A 20,878-nucleotide genomic window follows, 5' to 3' on the forward strand; every position below is an offset into this window, starting at 1 on the left:
ATTTCTATATCACTCTTCGATTGATGTATTGAGCACTATTTTAATAGTGGTATTTCTATATCACTCTACAATTGGTGTATTCGCCACACTATCGAGGTTCGAGAAGAGCTCTTTAACGTGTACAGACACAGCCGGTAGCACAATCATGGGGACTCCGTTAATTGTACAATCTGGATGCTTCAAACTATACGCTTTTTCCAGGTCACAGAGTAAGCGTCTAACTCGCTGAGCCACCGCGGCTCTCTATCTACAAGATAGATTTACATCAAATAGAAAACAATACTTAGCGATGTAAATTGTTGAAACGTATCATATAAAGAGAAGGTGTCCTTTACTGATTTTGAGTCAACAATCAAGCTTTTATCATGCATGGAATATGTAGTATTAGACTATTAGTGCCATTTAGCATCATAAATTTAATACATATCTTTGAAAGTTCCTTTATTGAACAGTTAGCTGAATAAATTCAAGTAGGTTCTGCATAATATAATGATATAATAAACATAGAATTATATAGTTAATAACTAAATAGCACATTGATTTAGCATAGCAGTTTTTTTTCAACTAGTCGAAATAGCATAGATAATACATATTGCCTTCATGGCTCAAATACTGATTGAACCAAGTTCACGGGCCCCTATCCCATAAAAAAAAGTTGGAAGGGGGCAAAGGTGAGACGGCATCTTTTCTGCAACCATCCTCGCCCCCCTCCCCTCTGAGAAACGCTGCTGTTTCTTATGTCATTATATACTATTTGATCTATAATTGCCGGATTAAGTCTGTCTGATAAATCTTAAGACATCGTTTCTGATAATCTTCAGATGTTTAATGACATGGTTTATATTGGAATACAATAAGATTATTTTATATACGTGTATCTTAGTTTGTCTGGAAAGAAATCGTAACAGACAGTAAGTGATTCTATGAATATTCAAAGCTATCTAATGAATATGCATAGTTATATTATATTTGACATGCGGTTCTTTATTTTGCTTTTTTCGTCTGTTTTACCCATGGTTGTCAGATTGAGAGTCCAAATAGACATGAATTATTGTAATTTCACGAATAATTCTGTATGTTTTGTACGTGGTAAAATATCAAATCAGAGTTACAGTCAGAGTTATTTCCCTCAGAAACACATGACAAGTACTAGCTGTGGTGTGCTCTCTGCTGTTGTTTATCCTCGACATAATCTGTCAAATAAGCTTTCAGCAGAGTAAATCGAGCAAATTTCAGCTACAATAATTAAAAAGCTATCAGAATTTAGTGAATTCAGTCGGGAGAGCTTTTACTAGCAACTGTTCAATACAGCTATCAGGATCGAATATAGGTAAGAAGTTTCGGACAAACCACGTTGGAAACTGTCCAACTGTGAAAAACAATAAATCGGACAATAGGCCTGTAAATATGGCATCTAATGGAGATTTATTCATTGAATACCAAGAACCGTCAAGAAGTCTGCACGAAGATTAATTACAGTTGTCATTCTTTCTGAACTCACTGAACTCAGAAGACATTGACAAAGAATGGGATTCCCATGATACATTTGAATCATCCTATGACCGGACATTTCCTCTGTAGGCCTTGCAACTCCGTAGACACCCGTCAAGTATTTAGATCCAATGGTAGACTGTGGCCCTTTTTAAAACAGGGTTGAAGATAATCTGGCTTAACATGTTTGTATTCTAGCAATTCTGTAAAGTTCACTTATCTTTGCAAATGACCTTGTCACGAATGCAGTGGAGGGTCAAGTCCTTTAAAGTTCCTTTAATCATGAAGTCATATATCAGAATGGATGTTAACCAGTCCTGGTACAAATAACCCGTCTTCACTAGCCAAATTAGGTGCAAAAAAGTAGGACGTAAATTATTTTCATTTATTTCTGATTTTTGATTAGAAGTATAATTCGTAAAGCACTATGGCAAATCAAGCCAGCCATACTTAATTCATACAACGCAGTAGCCTAGGTCAGACATATCATATAAAGCGCTGTGATATATCGTCAAATCATCCTCAATAAGAAAGTTTATCAGTCTCAAGGGCCGCGCTTTCCTTTGAAATATTTAAATTGTTCAGTATTTATCTCCAGTTTTCAAGACTTTACAGTCGCGGCGATATTTTATAGTGAAGTACAAGATTGGTCAAACGTTGGTGAATATGTTTATTTGTTAAGCATTTTATTTTGGAAATGTTCTTGTCATTCTGAAATCTTTATAATTTAAGAGATCTTAGTAGTGCCACCAGTAGGTCATTATCGCAAAAGCTTCTAAAAATATCGAACGTCCTTTAGTGATAGTCACTTCGCGAACACTTAGTGTTAGTGGAAATGCAAGAATCACAAATGTGTAACTAAAAATGTGAATAGTGCAAAACGATCATACCACTAAAATTATGAGATCATAAAGTTAACATTATATCATACAGGTAAAATTATCATACCCTTAAAATCATTCTATTTAGTATCTTTATTCTTGGTGAAGTGAAGTGTTAAAGAAGACATTTTGTAGTTGTTCGTGTGTAAAGTATTTTGTGTCGTGTGAAATCTCTATTTATAAAACACAATAAATTATTTTACAACAAATATACTGATTTAAAAGGAGATTCGGTAGAAGCCACTAGGGCCCGCATTTATATATATAGGGTCTAGTTAGAAGTAGAACTTATGAACGAAACTGCGGAACTGATTCGGGCAGTTTTAGCCATGTGAAAGGTTTTTGTTCAAGTCGTTCATATTATAGTTCTTTGGAAATACTTAGGTGATTAGGAGTTTATTAAGAGATCACAGTGTACGAAATTGATTTGAAGGAGACTGATTCAAATGAATGAATTTCAACAAACGACCTTGACGATATGATTATTTAATCACACCTGGGTTTTGGATTTTTATGAGTCTTATAAGAAAATAAATACATAAGAAATATGAATTATGAATGAATTTCGACAACTACCTTGACGATATATTTTAATCTGGCTAGCTGTTTCCATGTTATTCTTATACACTTTCAAGTTTATTGGATAAAACGAACTGATTGGAATAAACGAATAACGACAAAAGACAATAATATTCTAGAGTGTGTTTAGGATGTTATTTTCAAGTTAAATTGGATACATTAGACCGATATATTCAGGTAAGACAAATGTTAACCATTGACCTTCACTGAACTGAACTATTATTTAATACTATAGTCTCAGAGAGCAGAGTTTCTGTTTATAATAATAATGACGGAAAATCTGCTCAGAGGTGTGTTGAGGTCACCATAAGCGTGCTATAAGCGTGTAGGACAGTCAGACATCGTCCAATTGTCGCCATTGTCGCCACTATTCGCCGAGTTTGGCGATGTGTTCTGTATCGCGTTGAGAGCGCGTGAAGGACGTCAGACAAGCGTTGCAACATCTCCTTGGGCGTATAAAAACGCAGTACACGCGTGGCAAATACATTGCAAAATCGTTAGAACACAATATAGTTGCATAACTCACTGATTTCGACTGTTTTTAAGTTTGTAATATTTTAGGGACTTTTCGCTAGTTTTCCTCAAGTTTGACAGCGACCTAGTACTCCCTAGTCGCCGTTAGATCGCAAATGTTCGCAGTCTTGCGTGATGGGTTTATTAAAGACAATGAGAAAAACTTGTTTTATTGTGTTATTCTTTGTTTTGGAGGATATTCATATAAGGTACGTTACCGATATGTAGAGGCGAATTTCAGTATACACGTACAACGACATAGGCAAATGGCAATGAATCATAGCGAATTTTACCCATATAACCTTACTTTCATATAAGTTATTTTTATGTACCTGAGTTACCTAGGGCACCAGACACCTCGATCTCAGATGTTTGTCATAGTTATGGCCCGTGCGGCCGCTCGAATTGAGTTTGTCAGCTCAGCATCTCTTGCTAACGACCCACTTCAGTTTTTGTATATTTGTATATCGTACAGTTTGGACATATTAGGCATTTTAATGGTATACTACCTCTTTGATTAAGATTGAAAAGTCTTTGTTCATCAGTGGACTCACCTGGTGTCAGAATCCCCCTATATTCCAATATATCCATTAAACTAAGCAATATTTCATTTAAGTAAATAATTTTGAAACGAAATTAGAAGCAAACTATTACTTAGTTTAATGGAAATATCTTCTCATATAGAGATTCTATTCTTTAGTCATAGCACCTTGTAAATCTAACCGATGAATATATACACATGTTGACCAAGTTGTGTCCACTCCAAGAGGTAGCTAGAAAATTTAAATGGTGCAAATCCACACGATCACCTCTTTCTAATTCCTTTAAAATAAGTAGAGCGTAACAGATAGACATAACAGAGCATTATATATTTCACAGTTGGACGAAAGTGTTAGAAATAGAATTGATATAGTTATAGTTCATGGTTCATAGTTTACTATTGTGACTTTTAAAATGAAACTGTGTGAGGACGTCACTTGCATATCTTATTGTGTGAGATGCTAAATCATTTATTTATTTTATTGGCAGCTAATTTAGTTCTCTACTGCTTTACAGTGGAGTATGAATCCCCGTTGTTCACGCTTCCTTCCTTTTTTTCTGCTGAAGTGAAAGCTAATGAAGACGAATAATGCTATGCTATGGGAATGACAAGCACGAGGGCAATATAGCATTAACATAGATATTCTAATTTTAAACTGTCGAGAACATACACAGTCTGTAGCACACTATACCTTAGTGTATTGTATATTATGAAACAATACAATGATAATAGAAGGCTGTTTGTACTCAGTGTGTAATAGTTACATCTTATATCTATTCTAGAATCGTATCATTCCTGTTACGACGTGCTGTTTCTATTGTCATCGCGCCAACTAGAACACTCACTGCAGGCTGCAGTTGGCATAGTTAAGTTTGCTACATGTATATTTGTTCGACTTTTTGTATGACGCCGAATGCAGTTGATGGTGCATTTTATATATGTTAAACTCACAGTGTGTCTTCAGGAAACCTTAGCAATGTTATTGAATCATAAACAGATATGATTAACTACTTAAATAGCATGCAAGATACGTGAATTTCATATTTTAGACTAATAAATTGATGAATTCGAATGTTGAAATCCAGAGCTTCTACTTGTGACCCTGTCCAGTGCTACTATAGGAGAATACCGTCTATAACACTTAACACTTGTGACCTAGGCCAGTGTTTCTATAGGAGAATATCGTCTATAACACCTAATATTTGTGACCTAGGCCAGTGTTTCTATAGGAGGGTATCGTCTATAACACCTTACACAAATCACACTAACAGTTACGGACAAGGATTTATTATTGGCGTTGAAAGCCGAAATCGGAGGTTTATTGATACTTCCTGTTTTTTGAAACAACATCCACAGATTCCCGCGTTTATGCTTTTACTTTTTGAAAATAGAAAATGATTAAGCTATCATGTCATGAATGTGATATAAATATACATTAGAAATATTAGATCAGGACCTTCAAAATATTTTGTTACTCAGCGTTTCACGCTATGCGATCTTCAGACAACTACAATATATACAAACATAAACTAAACATATACATGGTACATTTATAGAGTCGGATTGCTCTGGTTTAAACATCAGTAAAGTACAATCAATAAGGATAATGATACAACTTTTAAACATTGATTTGATCTACCAGCTGATATCAAACTATCACGTTAATGTAAACTGATAATGGTAGCTTTTATTGAATGTAATTGTCGGTAGTTCGACTAGAAGAGTGGGGGCCGTGAACTAAAGTGTTTGTTTAACATATTTTCCTGCATCCTGAAACCCCTCAGTAAGTCAATTAAATGTCTGTTAATGGAAGATTTAAAGATTTTCAGTCTGTAGTTAATGCTTTTTAACTTTTTAAAAACTTGGTGTGGTACATTTTTCTTTTTAATTTTGTATTTATTGTTTTTGTCTGGGGGTTGGGTCTCCCATAGGGGTGGGGGCCGTTGACTGAACCAGTTTCAATGATAGTTGAGCCACAGGTAATAGTTGATACACGCTGTCTAACGTATAATTAGGCATCTTAAAGATATCTTTATAAAGTGCACAATCTGAAACGCACAATCTTTACAATTTCAAGCTATAACGAAGATATAAGTATCGTTATAACTTGTCATTGTGAAGATGTTTGACGTAATGTTCTATATACTAATTTTTTTCATGTCAGCTCTTCCAACCCAGGAAATTAAACTGGGATAAAATACCTCAGGTGCTGCCTCAAGTTATACCAGTGTTGCACAGTGGGACTCTAGATTAGCATGCACGCATCTTTAAAATATTGCATTCGCAAATTCATTGCAACCTTTGTGGACTATGTGTGATAATTATATTCGCAGATAATTTGAGGATGAACTTGTCAAACTTCCAAACACTTGTGGTTTTTTGTTAAGTTAAGCTATATAATAGACGCTATATAATATTTAGGCTTGAGGAAAATATTTGTAATTCTTATACAGCGGATTTATAGATTAGCATTCAAACACTAATGTGGACTATGTGTGATAATCCTATTCGCAGATAATTTGAGCTTGTCAAACGTCCAATCAGGAATCTTTTTTTGTTACTTAAGTTGTATATGTGAGCTTGAAGAAAATATATGTCCGTACTTTTAGTAAGCTTGAAGCAAAGTGGTTTGTCATATTAAAGGGATAGTTGCGCCATTTTAGGGAATGAATTTGAGTCTTGAATAGATGTATGAAAATCGCGTAATTCCTTCAAAAATATCTCAAACTAAGAATTTATATTCCTATATGTGTCTTTTCTATATACAGGAGCGTCTTAAGAAAATACGACTCGTCTTTTTGACTTTCAAACGCGGATAGTTCTGGACACACATGGATTTGAAGGCCCAAAATTCGACGGTGGGGCTGTAAACACCATTACTGATTGGCTTGGCTAAAAATTCTCGTTTCTGAGAAAAAAAATGGCGCTACTGTCCCTTTGAAATATATGTATATAAAAAGTTTGTATAGTACTGGTATCTTGCAGTAGTTATAGTGGCAGCTGGTAGTGAGAGTTCTTTAGATGAAGACCTCAGTCTATTAACAATGTTCTTTACTAAAATAATTAGTTTTCAGATCAACCTTCAAAAGAAAAGAAAGACTGAAATAACAAAAATAACAACTTAGGTTCACGATGATCCTGTTAACCAGCTGGTGCTTGACCAAACCTCTTGGCATTGATCGATCTGATCGACTGAAATAATTAGGACTTATTCAAGTTCACTTGACTTTCATACAACAACCAAGATTAGAACCCTCAACAACTATTTGTTTGGCGTAACCTAGCAAATGACGCGACAAAACGATCCTAACGTTGTAAGCGACTGCGTTACAGTCCGTAAACAGAATACTTGTATAATAGCGACGTACTTTACAAAAATAATCAGATTCTAAATCAACCAAATCTTCAACAAATGATCTGAAATGGTTGCCTTTGATACAATTAATTTAAAATTTTTCTCCAACAGAAATATACTGTGTTGTTTGTGTCTTGATTTTGGATTGCCTCTAATTGATCGTTGAGACCGTACTGTTGTATTGGTGAGAGAGGTGATAAAATAATATTTTGAACCTAAGTTCTCAATCACGTGACATTCTGACAGACAGCTAGGCGTTAGGTTGTTAGTAAATTAGATCATATAAGTCGATTCTCTCCACCAGACCCCTTCTTAATAACAAAACTATTGTTGATATAATCTAACTATTACATAATTGAAATACAAAATATTTAGGATAAACGAACCTGTATCTTATGATGTTTACTTATATAGTAGTAAAGGGTGTTGCGCGCGAAGCAGGTCATGCTTACTCATTTCGAAATACCTGATGGTACTCTTGGAAGGAGTCCACTACTATAAAACGTTTACTCTCGATTTTGCCATACTTTGGACGAAATTTTTATTAACGACGGAATTGTCTTGCTTGTACCGATTTCTACTTGTTCTCAATACTGGAAATAAAACAATTGTCCGTCTTCTATAGCGAATCAGAAACAGGAAGGAAGAACTTCATTTAAAGTAGGACAATGTGCAGATTGTCTTCGTATATTTCGAAATATCCAATGAAGCTCAATAAAAACTAAGATTACTACTTCTATTGACATTAAAGATGGGTTCCCTTATTTTCATTTATGAAAATGAAAATGCTAATACTTATATGAATAGAACGTAGAGGTGTTCAAATGAAAAATACCAGTTTTTCTCACATGTCCAAAATAAATTCATAATGAGCGAAATTAGAAGAGAATTACAAGTAGAATTCCAATGGGTGACCGCTCAAGAAAGGTCAAAAGGCCTTTTTTTGTTTATCCAGACTGTACATACGTGGGCATTTATGGTTAAAACTCTTAATTATATGCAATAAGAACATAAGGATATGATTAAGAATACATTATAATTCATTAGAAACACCAATTAATCAAATACTTTGCTTAATTTAACACTAAAGAAATAAGGAAACCCATCTTTAGGAGACAGTCGTAATTTCAGTAGTTTTTTTTATGAAACTGGCAGACATTCCACCTTTAATTTTTATCTCATTTTATTTTGTCAATAATCGCTTATAATTTACATGCTAACACTTTGTACGTCTTTTGACAAATATATCAAAATAGACGATCAACAAAACAGATCGAATTGCAATGGTCAGCATAAGCTACAGGTGACAATTTTATTTATCTCAAAGTAATCTGTCAAACTTGGGCGCTTGTTAAAGACTGAGAAATATTACTGATGTATTTAACTCTCAAGTATTCCCCAAGGCTTTCCTCATCTCACATTATTTCTTGACTTCTTTTTTTTATCTTTGATGGCTTCGATGTAGTCCGAACTCCCTATCCTCGCTTGGCCAACTAAAACCAGTTCAAAAAGCGACTTCATCAATTCTGGTTGTTTTTTTTTTACCAATTCAACTAAACATCTTATCATTTGAGACTTGAACATGTGACATTATGCTTTTGGGCCAATGAGTTTCATTGAGGTGGTCACGTGGTCACGACAAGTACTCACCGTATTACCGTATTAGTATACGTATTATAGTTGGCGATTTACTAGTTCACTTAATGGCCTTAAAGAGCGAATTTGCTACGATGGCTTCACGACGTTTACAACTCTTACTTTTATGCCAATATCAAGGAATATAATACATAGTAAAGGATGGAAAGGAATTAGCGTAATTTACCTTCCATCGATGACATTGCATGTATATTTTTAGAATTAACGGATGTTGGACTGCTAGTTCATTAGATATTTCAAGACAGGTGTTAAAGGCCATATGAAGTGATGATTTCTCGTAAACCACGTGATGGAACTTCAATGCCATTCCTCTAGCAATGACACACCTCAATACGAATGGAATTGCTTGCATGACGCGCAGACTTTATTGGATTGTAAGGGGGAGAAATATTTCTGATTTTGATGATCGGACAGACATCTACTTCCACAACTTGTCAAACTAAAGTCAAAATATTTCGAGCTATATTAGAATAATGAGTAAAAATATTAATAAAAAAAGGAATTGATGTGAATTTAAGAAAGCCTCGGATTATATTCCGTGCTGGAATAAATAGAAGATTTTCTCGGGCAGTAGAGTCAAGTATAAAAACAGGCTCATGTATTGATCTTTATCGTTCTCAGTGACCCACTCACCAGCAGTTTATAATCAAAAGAAGCCAAATAACTTAAGAAGTGAAGAGCTTCAAGCTTAAAGTGGCTATATGTGTCGATGTACTTGTTCTTTTTTACAATATCTATTTAATAGTCTTATATCCGTTAAAATTAATAAGTTAACGTTTTGGTGAAATGCTTTTTGGATTTAACATTAAGTAACGTAATGAATGTTACAAAACAATGACAGAAATTGATAAATATATGTACTAAATGGAGACACGAGTTATAAATAGTTATTTTTAAACTGGTGTACTTCTATCAAAATAAGTCGTGATCTTTTTGTCCCATCAGGGTATTTGATCCGGTCGCGGTTCACTGAGAAGTCCTAGTCTATGCAATTGGAAGATTTTTGCATATTCATGCATTCAAGAGTTGTCTCTGTTCGTTATCTGATAAAAAAAAACTCTAAAATTAATGAGTATTAAGGATGCCTTACCCAAGTTATTAAAAGATATAGCGTTTTGAAACAGGACTGATATGATAAATGTAAATATTTAAAAAAAAAAAAAACGACCCACACTATCATTTTAACAAAAGGTTTGTTATATTTTTCAGTGTAATAAAGTTGTGTGAACAATATACCAGTAACAACCAATTGTTGTCATGTCTACAAACAAAACTCAGTTTGTCAAGGAAAATACTTAATTTGATATTTTATTATGGTAAGTACACGTACTAGTTAATTTAGCATCCTGAACAGAGAACAGAGAGTCCACATAGGTTATAATATAGGTATTGAAATATGTCAACAAAGAATCCATTTAGTCAATATAGCTAATAATATTCACTTGGTATTTAGGTTTATCAACTTGTAATCCCTTTCAGTGAGTCCACATATAATAATATTCATGTGGGATTTACGTTTGTCAATTGGTCATCTGTAAGTCCGCATAGTTATTAATAACTCGGTAGCCTCAGCATACGTTTTATATCTTATGTCTATGCATCTAATAATGTTTAATATTTACGTAGGTCAATTTTCTTTTGAAAATGCTGAAATTCCACCGAAAATCAGCTGTAGAATTAAATGTTTATATACAACAATATTTTTATATTTCAGAGTGAGGACCAAACACTTGTTTTATCACGAGAGGAAGAAGCTGGTAAGTTACGCGTGCATTGATCTACTTTACGATATAACTTATAAGGATTCGAATGTAATAATATGATGATTGGCTAGAGGAGAACGCTTTTAAAACTGAACCAGAAGTGGTGCAAAAGGGGGGGGGGGGGCAGAGGGGTCAGCCGCCCTCCCTCCTCCCCCGTCGCAACACCGAAAGCAAGTTTTTCGGGCAAAACCTCAGATATTTCGCACCCTCACCCCCTCTCATCGGACGTAAACCTGGCTCTGATCTGAACACCCAGACGAGTTGTCAACCGTTTTCTTTCTATTACCCCTTTCAGTATCCCTGATCAATTGCATTAATACAGTAGTTTTCGAACAGCTCCCAAAACACAAAACGAACTTAAAACCTTACGTAAACTTTTAATATAGATTTGGGGTTGAAAAGCTAAGTCTGGATTTTTTAGTTGTTGTTAAAACTTTCAGATAAGTAAAGAGACACATTTCTCTAGATTTTGGTGTATAGATTTCACAAATTTGAGCAAAAATGTTTTTCGACCTACAAAACAAAACCGGATTTCCCCTTGAAATTCATTTTGGAAATTTTATTTTCTTGATTCTGACTCGTGTAGGTGGACCAACCATTGAACCATTGAAGTCCAGCTTTGATTGATCTATAATTTCAACACAAATTAGCCTAAAATTCACTATAAACACAATCAAAACTGCCAAGTTGAACGAAATATCTCAATAACATGCCAATCATCAGTTCCTGTTTCACAATTTCCATAGCGGGGACATGCAAATTCTGTTAAACCTGAAACATTTTATGATCCACCATCACCATAAACTTTCGTGAAATAAACGACGAGTTATTTCCCTTGAAAGATGAAAAATGTCCATGAGTAGCTACCCACGTGATATCAAGTAATTTGTGTTGTTTTCCCGACACGTAATAATATTTTTTATGTTTGATATGGACCTCGGAAAAAAGTAGCCTATTACTTTTACGGTACCAGATACTCGGAGGAGTGACGAGATCGCACCAGATCTTTCCCGAAGGTAGTGCTCGATGGGCCCCGTACATGGTTTAGAGATGTAATATTATAACGGTAAGGGCCAGAAAAAGAAAGTCTCATGTAAGTTTTTGAGACGTTGCACCATGCAAAGCCAAATTTGTTTGGAAACAAAGCTGAACTATTAATGAGTAACACTTTGTCTAAGTCTATTTGTCCAAGAAAGGAGAAGCGTACCCTCGACTGTACTGTGGGGTGGTGCCGTGTGGGGCTACTTTCTCTCTTGACAATGAAGCTTCATTTAGAGCTGTGTCTTTCTTCCTCTTGGTAAAATGTTTGGGGCTTTGTTCCAGTAACCTGTGAAATACTTATTGTCGTGGAACGTAGGAATGTATCTTTTATCATTATTAGTATACTTGTATGCTCATCTATGGTCGGTCCGTTGGAATTTTTAGAAATAAACGAATAACTCCCAATCAAATACCTGTATCCAACGTGATTTGTAATCACTGCACAATAATCTTAAAAGAACACAGTGCGCCTAATTGGCATTAAAAGATCCACAATGAATATGAAAAGACTTTGGCTGAGTTAATTTTGAATGAGGTCCAGGGACATACTTTAGTACCACATGTGCAAAGGTGTCCCGATGTTGTCAACGAAAGGACGCATCACCATATAAGATACCCATATCATGAATTAGTCAAACACATATATTTTTGCTCATCCGGGTACTGTCAAAACACACCCAGTCCGTTATAGTTTAAACTTTTAAGGGTATAAATGCAAAACATTTAGAGGGTTTTACTAATCCCCCAATTGAATATGAACATGAAAAGAATGTTATGCAACATGGTTTATTTACAATAAACAATATGAGGGATCAGTCAAACCCTATAAATGTGCTGCCTTTTAAACCCTTGAAAATATACTGTTTTGACAGTACCCGGATGAGCAAAAATATCTGTTTGACTAAAAGTCAGTTAGACTCCACTTCTGGAACCATCTATGAAAGTCAATGTGTTTGTGCTGCTAAATTGTAGTTTTAACTCTCATTTCAGACAGTAATTCTCTTCTCATTCCGTCTCCCAAAACTCATCTAAAAGTAAACCGTTCAGATCAGGAGAATGAAGAAAATAGAAAACATTCCTTTAAGCTGCAATTAATGAGGCAGTATTTACCGGTTGCCTAGCAACAAATGTTAGTAATATTGAATAGAAATTAAGGGTGTAATTTACTAAGAAAAACCAATAGTCTGTCTAACCGTTATTGGATTCATTTCGGTAGGGTGTGGAGTAACACGAATACCTGATGCCACTTTTATGGTCTGGTTTTGTCAACTCGACGTTCGTTTCATATATTTGGTTAACCGAGTAACATGCTTGCTGATTAATACCCCCATTTCACCTGCTGACTAATAGTAATATCACCAACTATTATCATGGTCTCATTGTTTTTGGTTGGTTGCATTTTTGCGAAAACATGGAACCTGAGAGTACCACCGAACAACACCTTAGGGGAAAAGGTGCGATCGGCTGGGTCCTCCGAGAGTCTAGTATCAAAATCGAAGAAGTGACAGGCTACTTTTTTCCTATCTGCCTAATCTTGATTAGATTGTCCAAAGAATTTTTTTTGATCGACCCGGTTGTTGCCCCTTGTTTCTAACCGATAGAGACCCGACCAATGGACCATGGCAGGAGCCAGGAAGGGAGGGGGGTGTGGTTATGAATTGCGTAAATTCTTGGAGATATCGACAAGATTGAGGGGCAAAAGTATGCGAAAGTACGGGCAAGTACCCCGCTGCCAATGTCGACCGTTCTGCGCGCGAGAATTGTCGAAAGTAAACGGTTTTCAGACGATTTAATCGAAAGGTCCAGATTATGGACGAGATGAGGAAACTTCCACACGACCAAGACCGTTTTGGACAGTTTTGATCCGCTACTGTTTTCATCTTGTTTATTAACATACTGGTGATTCTGTAACAGTTTACTTATCCATACAACTAACAGTAACACGTTAACACTAGCAGAAACAAATCTGATCGAAATCAGCTGATGTGAACGGAAATATGTAGGCAACTATCACGTTCAAGCAGCTACGATTCACAGAAATTTGTTATAATATTCTACTTTCGATTTTTGTGTAAAAAAAACCCTCAATATTTTCGAGCAAATTTGAAATATATGCGTCCACATGTAGGCAACTATCACGTTAAACCAGCCACGATTCCGAGAAATTTGGTCAATTTATAAATTAAGCCAGTATTATATTCTATTGAAGGATTGTGTGTTAAAAACATCAATATTTCCCAGTCTGATTTATTTATTTAAAACTTCACTCTGTCTATCCTGGTCTATATTTTATATAAAAAGCTTTTTGACAGACTGAATTATCTGAGTGATGATTTAATTCAGCTTGAATCAATTTCGGCGTCAATAACTCGGAATGTCTGGTTATATCATGGTGTTTGTTCTTTAAATTAACTGAATAATATAAACATTCTCATCTGATATTTATCGTAGTTTTAAATGGAATTGACACCAAAACTTGTTTAAGCTGTTTAAAGGAACACTACCCTCGTTTTGAATAAACCCTAACAAAACAAATTCCGTTTGATCAAATAGATACATAGATATAAATAGCATTTTAGATATATTTTCAGGTATAATTTTTTATGTTTTTGACAATTAAAAGTTTGTATACTGCCCCTGTAATAAAATGTTCTTGGACGAGAGGTGACGAAATAATAGCAGGATAAAGAGGTGGATAAAACAAGCAATCTAAAAGATTTAAGTGTACATCAAGAAAAGCATACATTAAATGACAATATTAATATTATGTTAATATGCCAAAGAACTTCGTCTTTTATATGTAACTGGTCAAATACCATCAACTTGATCTTTCCTCGGTGGTCATTCAGTCATATATATATATATATATTAGCTTCCTGATTTACACTGAGCTCATTTCCGATACAACCCAAGAATCTGGTGAACACATCCTTTCCAAACAATGATATCTGTGTTTCAATTTCTACCGTATTTAAATATTTATATCAACTGGGCAGTTATTTGATCTTCACCCCGAGACATTGGTATATTAGGTTACAATGAATTAATTCATATCCAGTTCTGTGCCGATAGCGACAAATGTGCTGATATGAAAACTGTGTAGCTTGCGCATATTTTTTCAAAATATTTTTTTTTTACGAGTCCAGGTCAATTGAAAGTACATGCAAAACAAAATGGAGACTTATGGAGTCATGAAGTAATAGTTGGAGCTGAACTGGAAAGTCAAAATTCTTAAAGGGACGAATTCGCCATTTTTGATCAATCGTACCTTAGTCTCAGAAACGGTAATATTTTTTAGCTCAGCATCGAAATCTGACCCTTCAAATCCTAATTATTCGCGTTTGAAAGTGAAAAAGACGAGTCGTCGTTTTTGAGACACTGCCATAATATAGGAAAGACAACTATAGAAAAAGGAAAAGAAAATCTCAGTTTTAGATATTTTTGAAGGAATTTTCAAGACTCAAATCAAAACCAAAATGGCGCATCTACCCCGCTTTAAGAGGAAAGTCGCTAATTCTTCTTATAAAATTGCACATATTGTTCGTCTTTTATTTTATATTTCATATTAATTACATTTTTTCATTATTCGAAAACTCTGGACTATCTTCCTTTGCAGTGTTTCGAGGAAGGCATTGAATTGTAAACGTCATGAGCTCATTAGTCCACACATTATTAGTAAATATAGTAATTATTATTATTTAATTCAGAAATATTGATGAAAAGAACTCGAACTAACTCATTGATTTTATGATCAAGCAGGTGAACTTTAAAACACGCACTCTTTGACGAACCTCGTCTGACAAACCTCGTCAATTTACTTATTTATTAATATTTAAAACATATAACATAAAACACAAGGGGTATATTATGGTATAACTTCCCTTCTGTTTTTTTGTTATATCTACTCTTCACTTCTAAATGTCGTTCAAATCTTATAATATTTAAAACGTATATTTCAGTACATTTGATTTACTATTCTCAGTAACGTATTTAGGGGGAAACCCATTGGACCATGGCGCCTACCTGTGGCATGTGAAAGGTCTTATTTTGAAGTGAATATTAAGCCCTCGAAACGATCCAAATTCATTTCAGGCCATCTGAGATCCGTTTGCTTCTGGGAGTCTCTAGTCCCCGACCTCAAGGGGCTTCGGCTCTTTGAGCCTCCACAGGAAGAGACACTTCTCATTTTGGCCTCGCTCTCGACATTTGTGTAGATACACTATTTTGTGACGAACTGTGCAATGGTCAACGAGGGATCTTTGTCATACACAGAAGTAGGAGATATTAAAGTAGAAAGAAAAAGCAACATATTTGTCTTGTTTCTCTAGCTCCATCAAATTAACATTATTGAAATCCGACAATCTAAATTCAGCTATTTTTCGATTAAAATAATAAAGAAAGAATTCTCAAATTTAAGAAAAATTCAGAAGGATTAATTGATGGTTTTGACAAATACCTGAAGTTACATTTATTTGCCTTGTGCGCCGACGTAGGTCCAAAACCTAATGGCGAATTATTGGTAGTAAATATTAATAACTGATTTTCCTCGTGATTATGTGGTTCCGCATGTTTGTTTTAAAAAAAACATAACACCCCACTCTGTTGTGAACAATGCAATACTTTAAATTTGCTTGTGCCCCTCTCTGATAAGTTACTTCGGACAGTTTGCACTGGCAATATCTATCTATGCACTGGCGTATCTATATATTTTTAAGTTTGCTACCTTACGAGACCATACTTTAAACTTTCTGTAAGCATCATTAAGACAAGTTCAATATCACCTAGGGAATACGATTGAGGTTTACATTTCCTTTCCATAATATGTTAATAATACCTCAAGGAGAGCTATATTTACTTTCATTAATGCAGAACATGAAACTTTTTTGACGTATCATTCAGGCAAGTTATTATTAAAGAATTTCGATAGGGGACAGTTTCCCTTAGCATCTGATCAAACTTGCGTTCCGGTTTTTATTAAATTCAAATTTCGGCGCTCCCTACGATGGGATTTTGTGACGCGAACAGAAAGTATATTCCGCGAAGCATCAGACACTAAATGCACCTGTTCGCGTCACAAAATCAATGCGTTGGAGAGGGCAGTAATTAGTTTGGCTGGCGGCGTCACCAAACTGACGAATGTTCAAGAGGCTAAATTAAAAAATAAAAGTTAATAAAGAAACTAAGCGAAAGTTTGGTCTAATTTTAATTACATTCATTACATTCATTACATTCATTACATGCATTATAATATGTTATACATCGATTTCCTGTGTTTTCTACCTTTATTAATCATCAATGCAATACGAAAAACTTTCTGTTCGTATCACCAAGGCGAGTTATATATCATGAAAGAAATTCAAGTGAGAAAATTGCGCAGCAGTCTGAAGAACGAGTGATCGATATGAGTTTTGTGAGAAATTTAATTAAAGTTGTAGAAGGTAACTGCAAATAGAGTTAGACTATTAGATAGTCTCCTATTTCCCTATGGTATAAACGATATAATTTAATAAACTTCCCAACTTTCATTCTAACCTTCATTGATTCTTACTGCTAATCTGACTTGTAATGTAGGAGAAGAAAATGAATGAACATTTCTTTAACCAAATGAAAACGTTCAATATAATTTGATCCCAACAGGGGCTCTAAATCTTCATTTTCAACTGTTGAGGTATCAAGTCTTTGAATGACATTTAGCAATTGTGAGTACGATATATAGACACAGCTTTATTTAACAACAATCACTGGTTAAAGTTTTATGCAACGTTTCGACGTGTTTCCCCCGTCGTCGTCATGTTGAGGTATCGTTAAATGGTATCGTGCAGATGAATCTGAACGTACAACATAAAATGTGATGCCATAAACAAATATACAAGTCATATCATGGTACCTCATACACTCAACATCTTAATTCATATGAAAGATCTTTTGACAAATATGAAATAAAAAAATGTAGGTTCATATCACTATCCTGCTTAATACCTGTACTCTGTATAGTTTCCTGTCTTCATAATAAGCTACAAAATGACTTACATCTGCATTCCATTTCATATATTTCAGATTATAAAGAAGCGTTTTCGCTATTTGACAAAGATGGAGACGGGACTATAACGTCTGGTGAGCTAGCTACTGTGATGAGATCTCTTGGCCAAGAGCCGTCTGACCAGGAGCTACAGGATATGATCAACGAGGTGGACGCTGATGGTAAATCAATTCATATAACAATATAAGCAATAGAATAATTATATACCATTATATATATATAATATATATTCCATTAAATAATATTCGGTATGTACAGCGGCGGACTGAGAAGCCCGATGAACTAGTTTATTAAGTCAGAGTGGTACTAGGTGTTCTGGAAAAGTTTACCTCTGCTTTGCCAGTGATAACTATCACAGTCCACAGTGGTTATTTTGGCGAATTTCAGTGCAGTTTTCAGACTTGGGCTCTATGCGCTCACGAAGTAAGATATGAAAATCTTGTTGACACTTTGCGCATTTGTCAACCATTTACCAATTCGCTTCCATAAAAATTGCTTTAGAGAGACAAATTCCATTAATATAGTTTCAGACCATGCGTATTAAGAGTGATTTGTATAATTTGAAGGCTGCGTCCAGCTGTCACTTTTCTTTTTAGAAATTAATCAAGTGGAAACTTCTGATGTAATATTCGGAATAATTCTTGATAGAACTTTCTGTTTATTCTAATTTCCTCCAGCCCAATCTGACTGTCATCTTAAATCAGTTCAACTGTATAGATCTGTCTCTAGTTTCCAGCATTAAGCCGCTATTGAATGTTTCTTATCACATTGAACTCATCAAGTATTTCTCTATATTGAGGAATTCTCATATTATAAAAACTGCTACAAAATAGCCGATAAAACAAACATTTGTAAAGCGATGCAAAAGGATTTTCGAACCTTTGCATGTGTATCGTTATGCGACTACAATGCAGATCTAAACGTTTATTGCTTTAATGACTTCACTTGTCATTTATGATCTGACAACATCGTTATGTACCAAGCATTGTGGGTCATTTCAACTCTGAACCAATCAATTACTCAGCACGATGAAAGTTGTGTGGAAGCAATAAGCATAATTTTTACTTTGCTTTTTGTATGGGTAACATAATGGAGCAATCAGGTCCAAATTTAGCTTAACAATGTTCAAATGATCCACTCAGGTCATAGATGGGGATGTAGAAGCCCACAGGGAAAATATGAAACAAAAGATCTAAATCTGCATTTACATGAGAAATTGCACATAATAGTTGCAAATGTTTAGATGTTTTCCCTTGAAATTCTCAACCTACAGATGTTATATAAGATACATAGTAATTTGAAATAATTATGAAGTGGTTATCTATAATTTAGCTTACGGGAATTTTTGTCTCCAATTTCCGCTGTATCAAATAATCATTGTAAGGTTATGTTTATAAAATGTGAATCGGAAATGTACTTTTCCTACCATTGCTATATAAATTTCTACTTAGATTTTCGCTAAATTTCATTATTTGTGTGGGTCCAATTGGTCCAAAATACTTAATAAATATTACGAAATACTGTTAATAGGTAGTGGATGATTATTATTGTGGAAAGACAACCAACTTTACACTCGGTATTTGATAGCCATCCATTAAAACAGTATCAAATCAATAGGTTTTAAATTACAGAACGTGAGATTTAAAAACAAGATATGTCCTTATCTTTCTCTATAGTTATCTAGATGAACAATCAAGATAAACCTATCGCCTGCCTTACAGCAAGCTAGAGTAACAATCTATAAACTCATATTCTGCCTTACAGCAAGCTAGAGTAACAATCTAGATAAACCCATATCCTTCCCAATAGCAAGCTAGATAAACCCATAACCCATTCTATGGCAATCTAGATAGATCTATATCCTACAGAACAGCAAGCTAGAGTAACCTTTATCCTTCCCTATATAAAGCTAGATTCACCTATATCCTACCCAAAGCAAGCTAAAGTAACCTATAGCGTAGCCTATATAAATCTAGATAAACCTATATCCTACCCAATAGCAAGTTTGATAAACTCAATCTAGATAAACCTATATCCTACCAAATAGCAAGCTAAAGTAACCTATAGCCTAGCCTATATAAATCTAGATAACCTATATCCTACTCTATAGCAAGTTAGATAAACTCAATCTAGATAAACCTATATCCTACTCTATAGCACGTTAAATAAACTCAATCTAGATAAACCTATATCCTACCATATAGCACGTTAAATAAACTCAATCTAGATAAACCTATATCCTACTCTATAGCACGTTAAATAAACTCAATCTAGATAAACCTATATCCTACTCTATAGCACGTTAAATAAACTCAATCTAGATAAACCTATATCCTACCCTATAGCACGTTAGATAAACTCAATCTAGATAAACCTATATCCTACTCTATAGCACGTTAAATAAACTCAATCTAGATAAACCTATATCCTACCCTATAGCAAACTAAATAAACCTATAAGCTATGCAAGATGAACTTTGCGAAAACCTTGAAAAAGACACGAATAATTCAACAGGCAATTTTAACTTTACAGGTAATGGTACGGTAGATTTTGAAGAGTTTCTTCAGATGATGTGCCGGAAGTTAAAGAAAGCTGATAGTGAGGAAGAGCTCCGCGAAGCATTCCGTGTGTTTGATAAAGACGGTAATGGATATATTAGTTCTAATGAATTGAGATTTGTCATGTCTAATCTGGGAGAGACTCTATCTGACAAGGAAGTTGATGAGATGATTAGAGAGGCTGATGTAGATGGAGATGGCATGGTGAACTACGATGGTAAGTAATGTATATCAGTCATACAGTTGTTACTATAAATAGACGATGATAACAGGTATCACGTTTGAAGAAATATTATCAAGCAATGATATATATGGGCATCATTCAATTCCAAACATAAACACATTTACTTAAAGGATGGTATTAGGTGGTGTTCATTTCTTCACTGGACGAATAAAAAGTTGACAAGAAAGACGTAATACTCCATTCTATACTGAAGTTGTTACTATAAATATATTGTGT

General features: G+C 34.6%; 2 protein-coding genes across 2 annotated transcripts; both read left to right on the top strand.

Annotated features, from left to right (window-relative positions):
- Nucleotides 1-10,329: 10,329 nt before the first annotated feature.
- Nucleotides 10,330-16,991, top strand: LOTGIDRAFT_162807 (hypothetical protein; the record flags this gene model as incomplete). The annotated part of the gene is made up of 3 exons (XM_009058834.1): nt 10,330-10,332; nt 10,731-10,773; nt 16,720-16,991. 3 exons carry the CDS (start codon nt 10,330-10,332, stop codon nt 16,989-16,991), a joined length of 318 nt encoding a protein of 105 aa, XP_009057082.1.
- An 879-nt stretch (nt 16,992-17,870) lies between these two features.
- On the top strand, nt 17,871-20,643 carry LOTGIDRAFT_121213 (hypothetical protein; the record flags this gene model as incomplete). Its single annotated transcript, XM_009058835.1, has 2 exons — nt 17,871-18,021; nt 20,393-20,643. Coding segments are annotated over 2 exons (402 nt in total), but the record flags the coding sequence as incomplete, so codon positions are not given.
- Nucleotides 20,644-20,878: the final 235 nt, after the last annotated feature.

Source organism: Lottia gigantea (assembly GCF_000327385.1).
Source record: "Lottia gigantea unplaced genomic scaffold LOTGIsca_36, whole genome shotgun sequence".
In the NCBI taxonomy this organism is placed as follows: domain Eukaryota; kingdom Metazoa; phylum Mollusca; class Gastropoda; family Lottiidae; genus Lottia; species Lottia gigantea.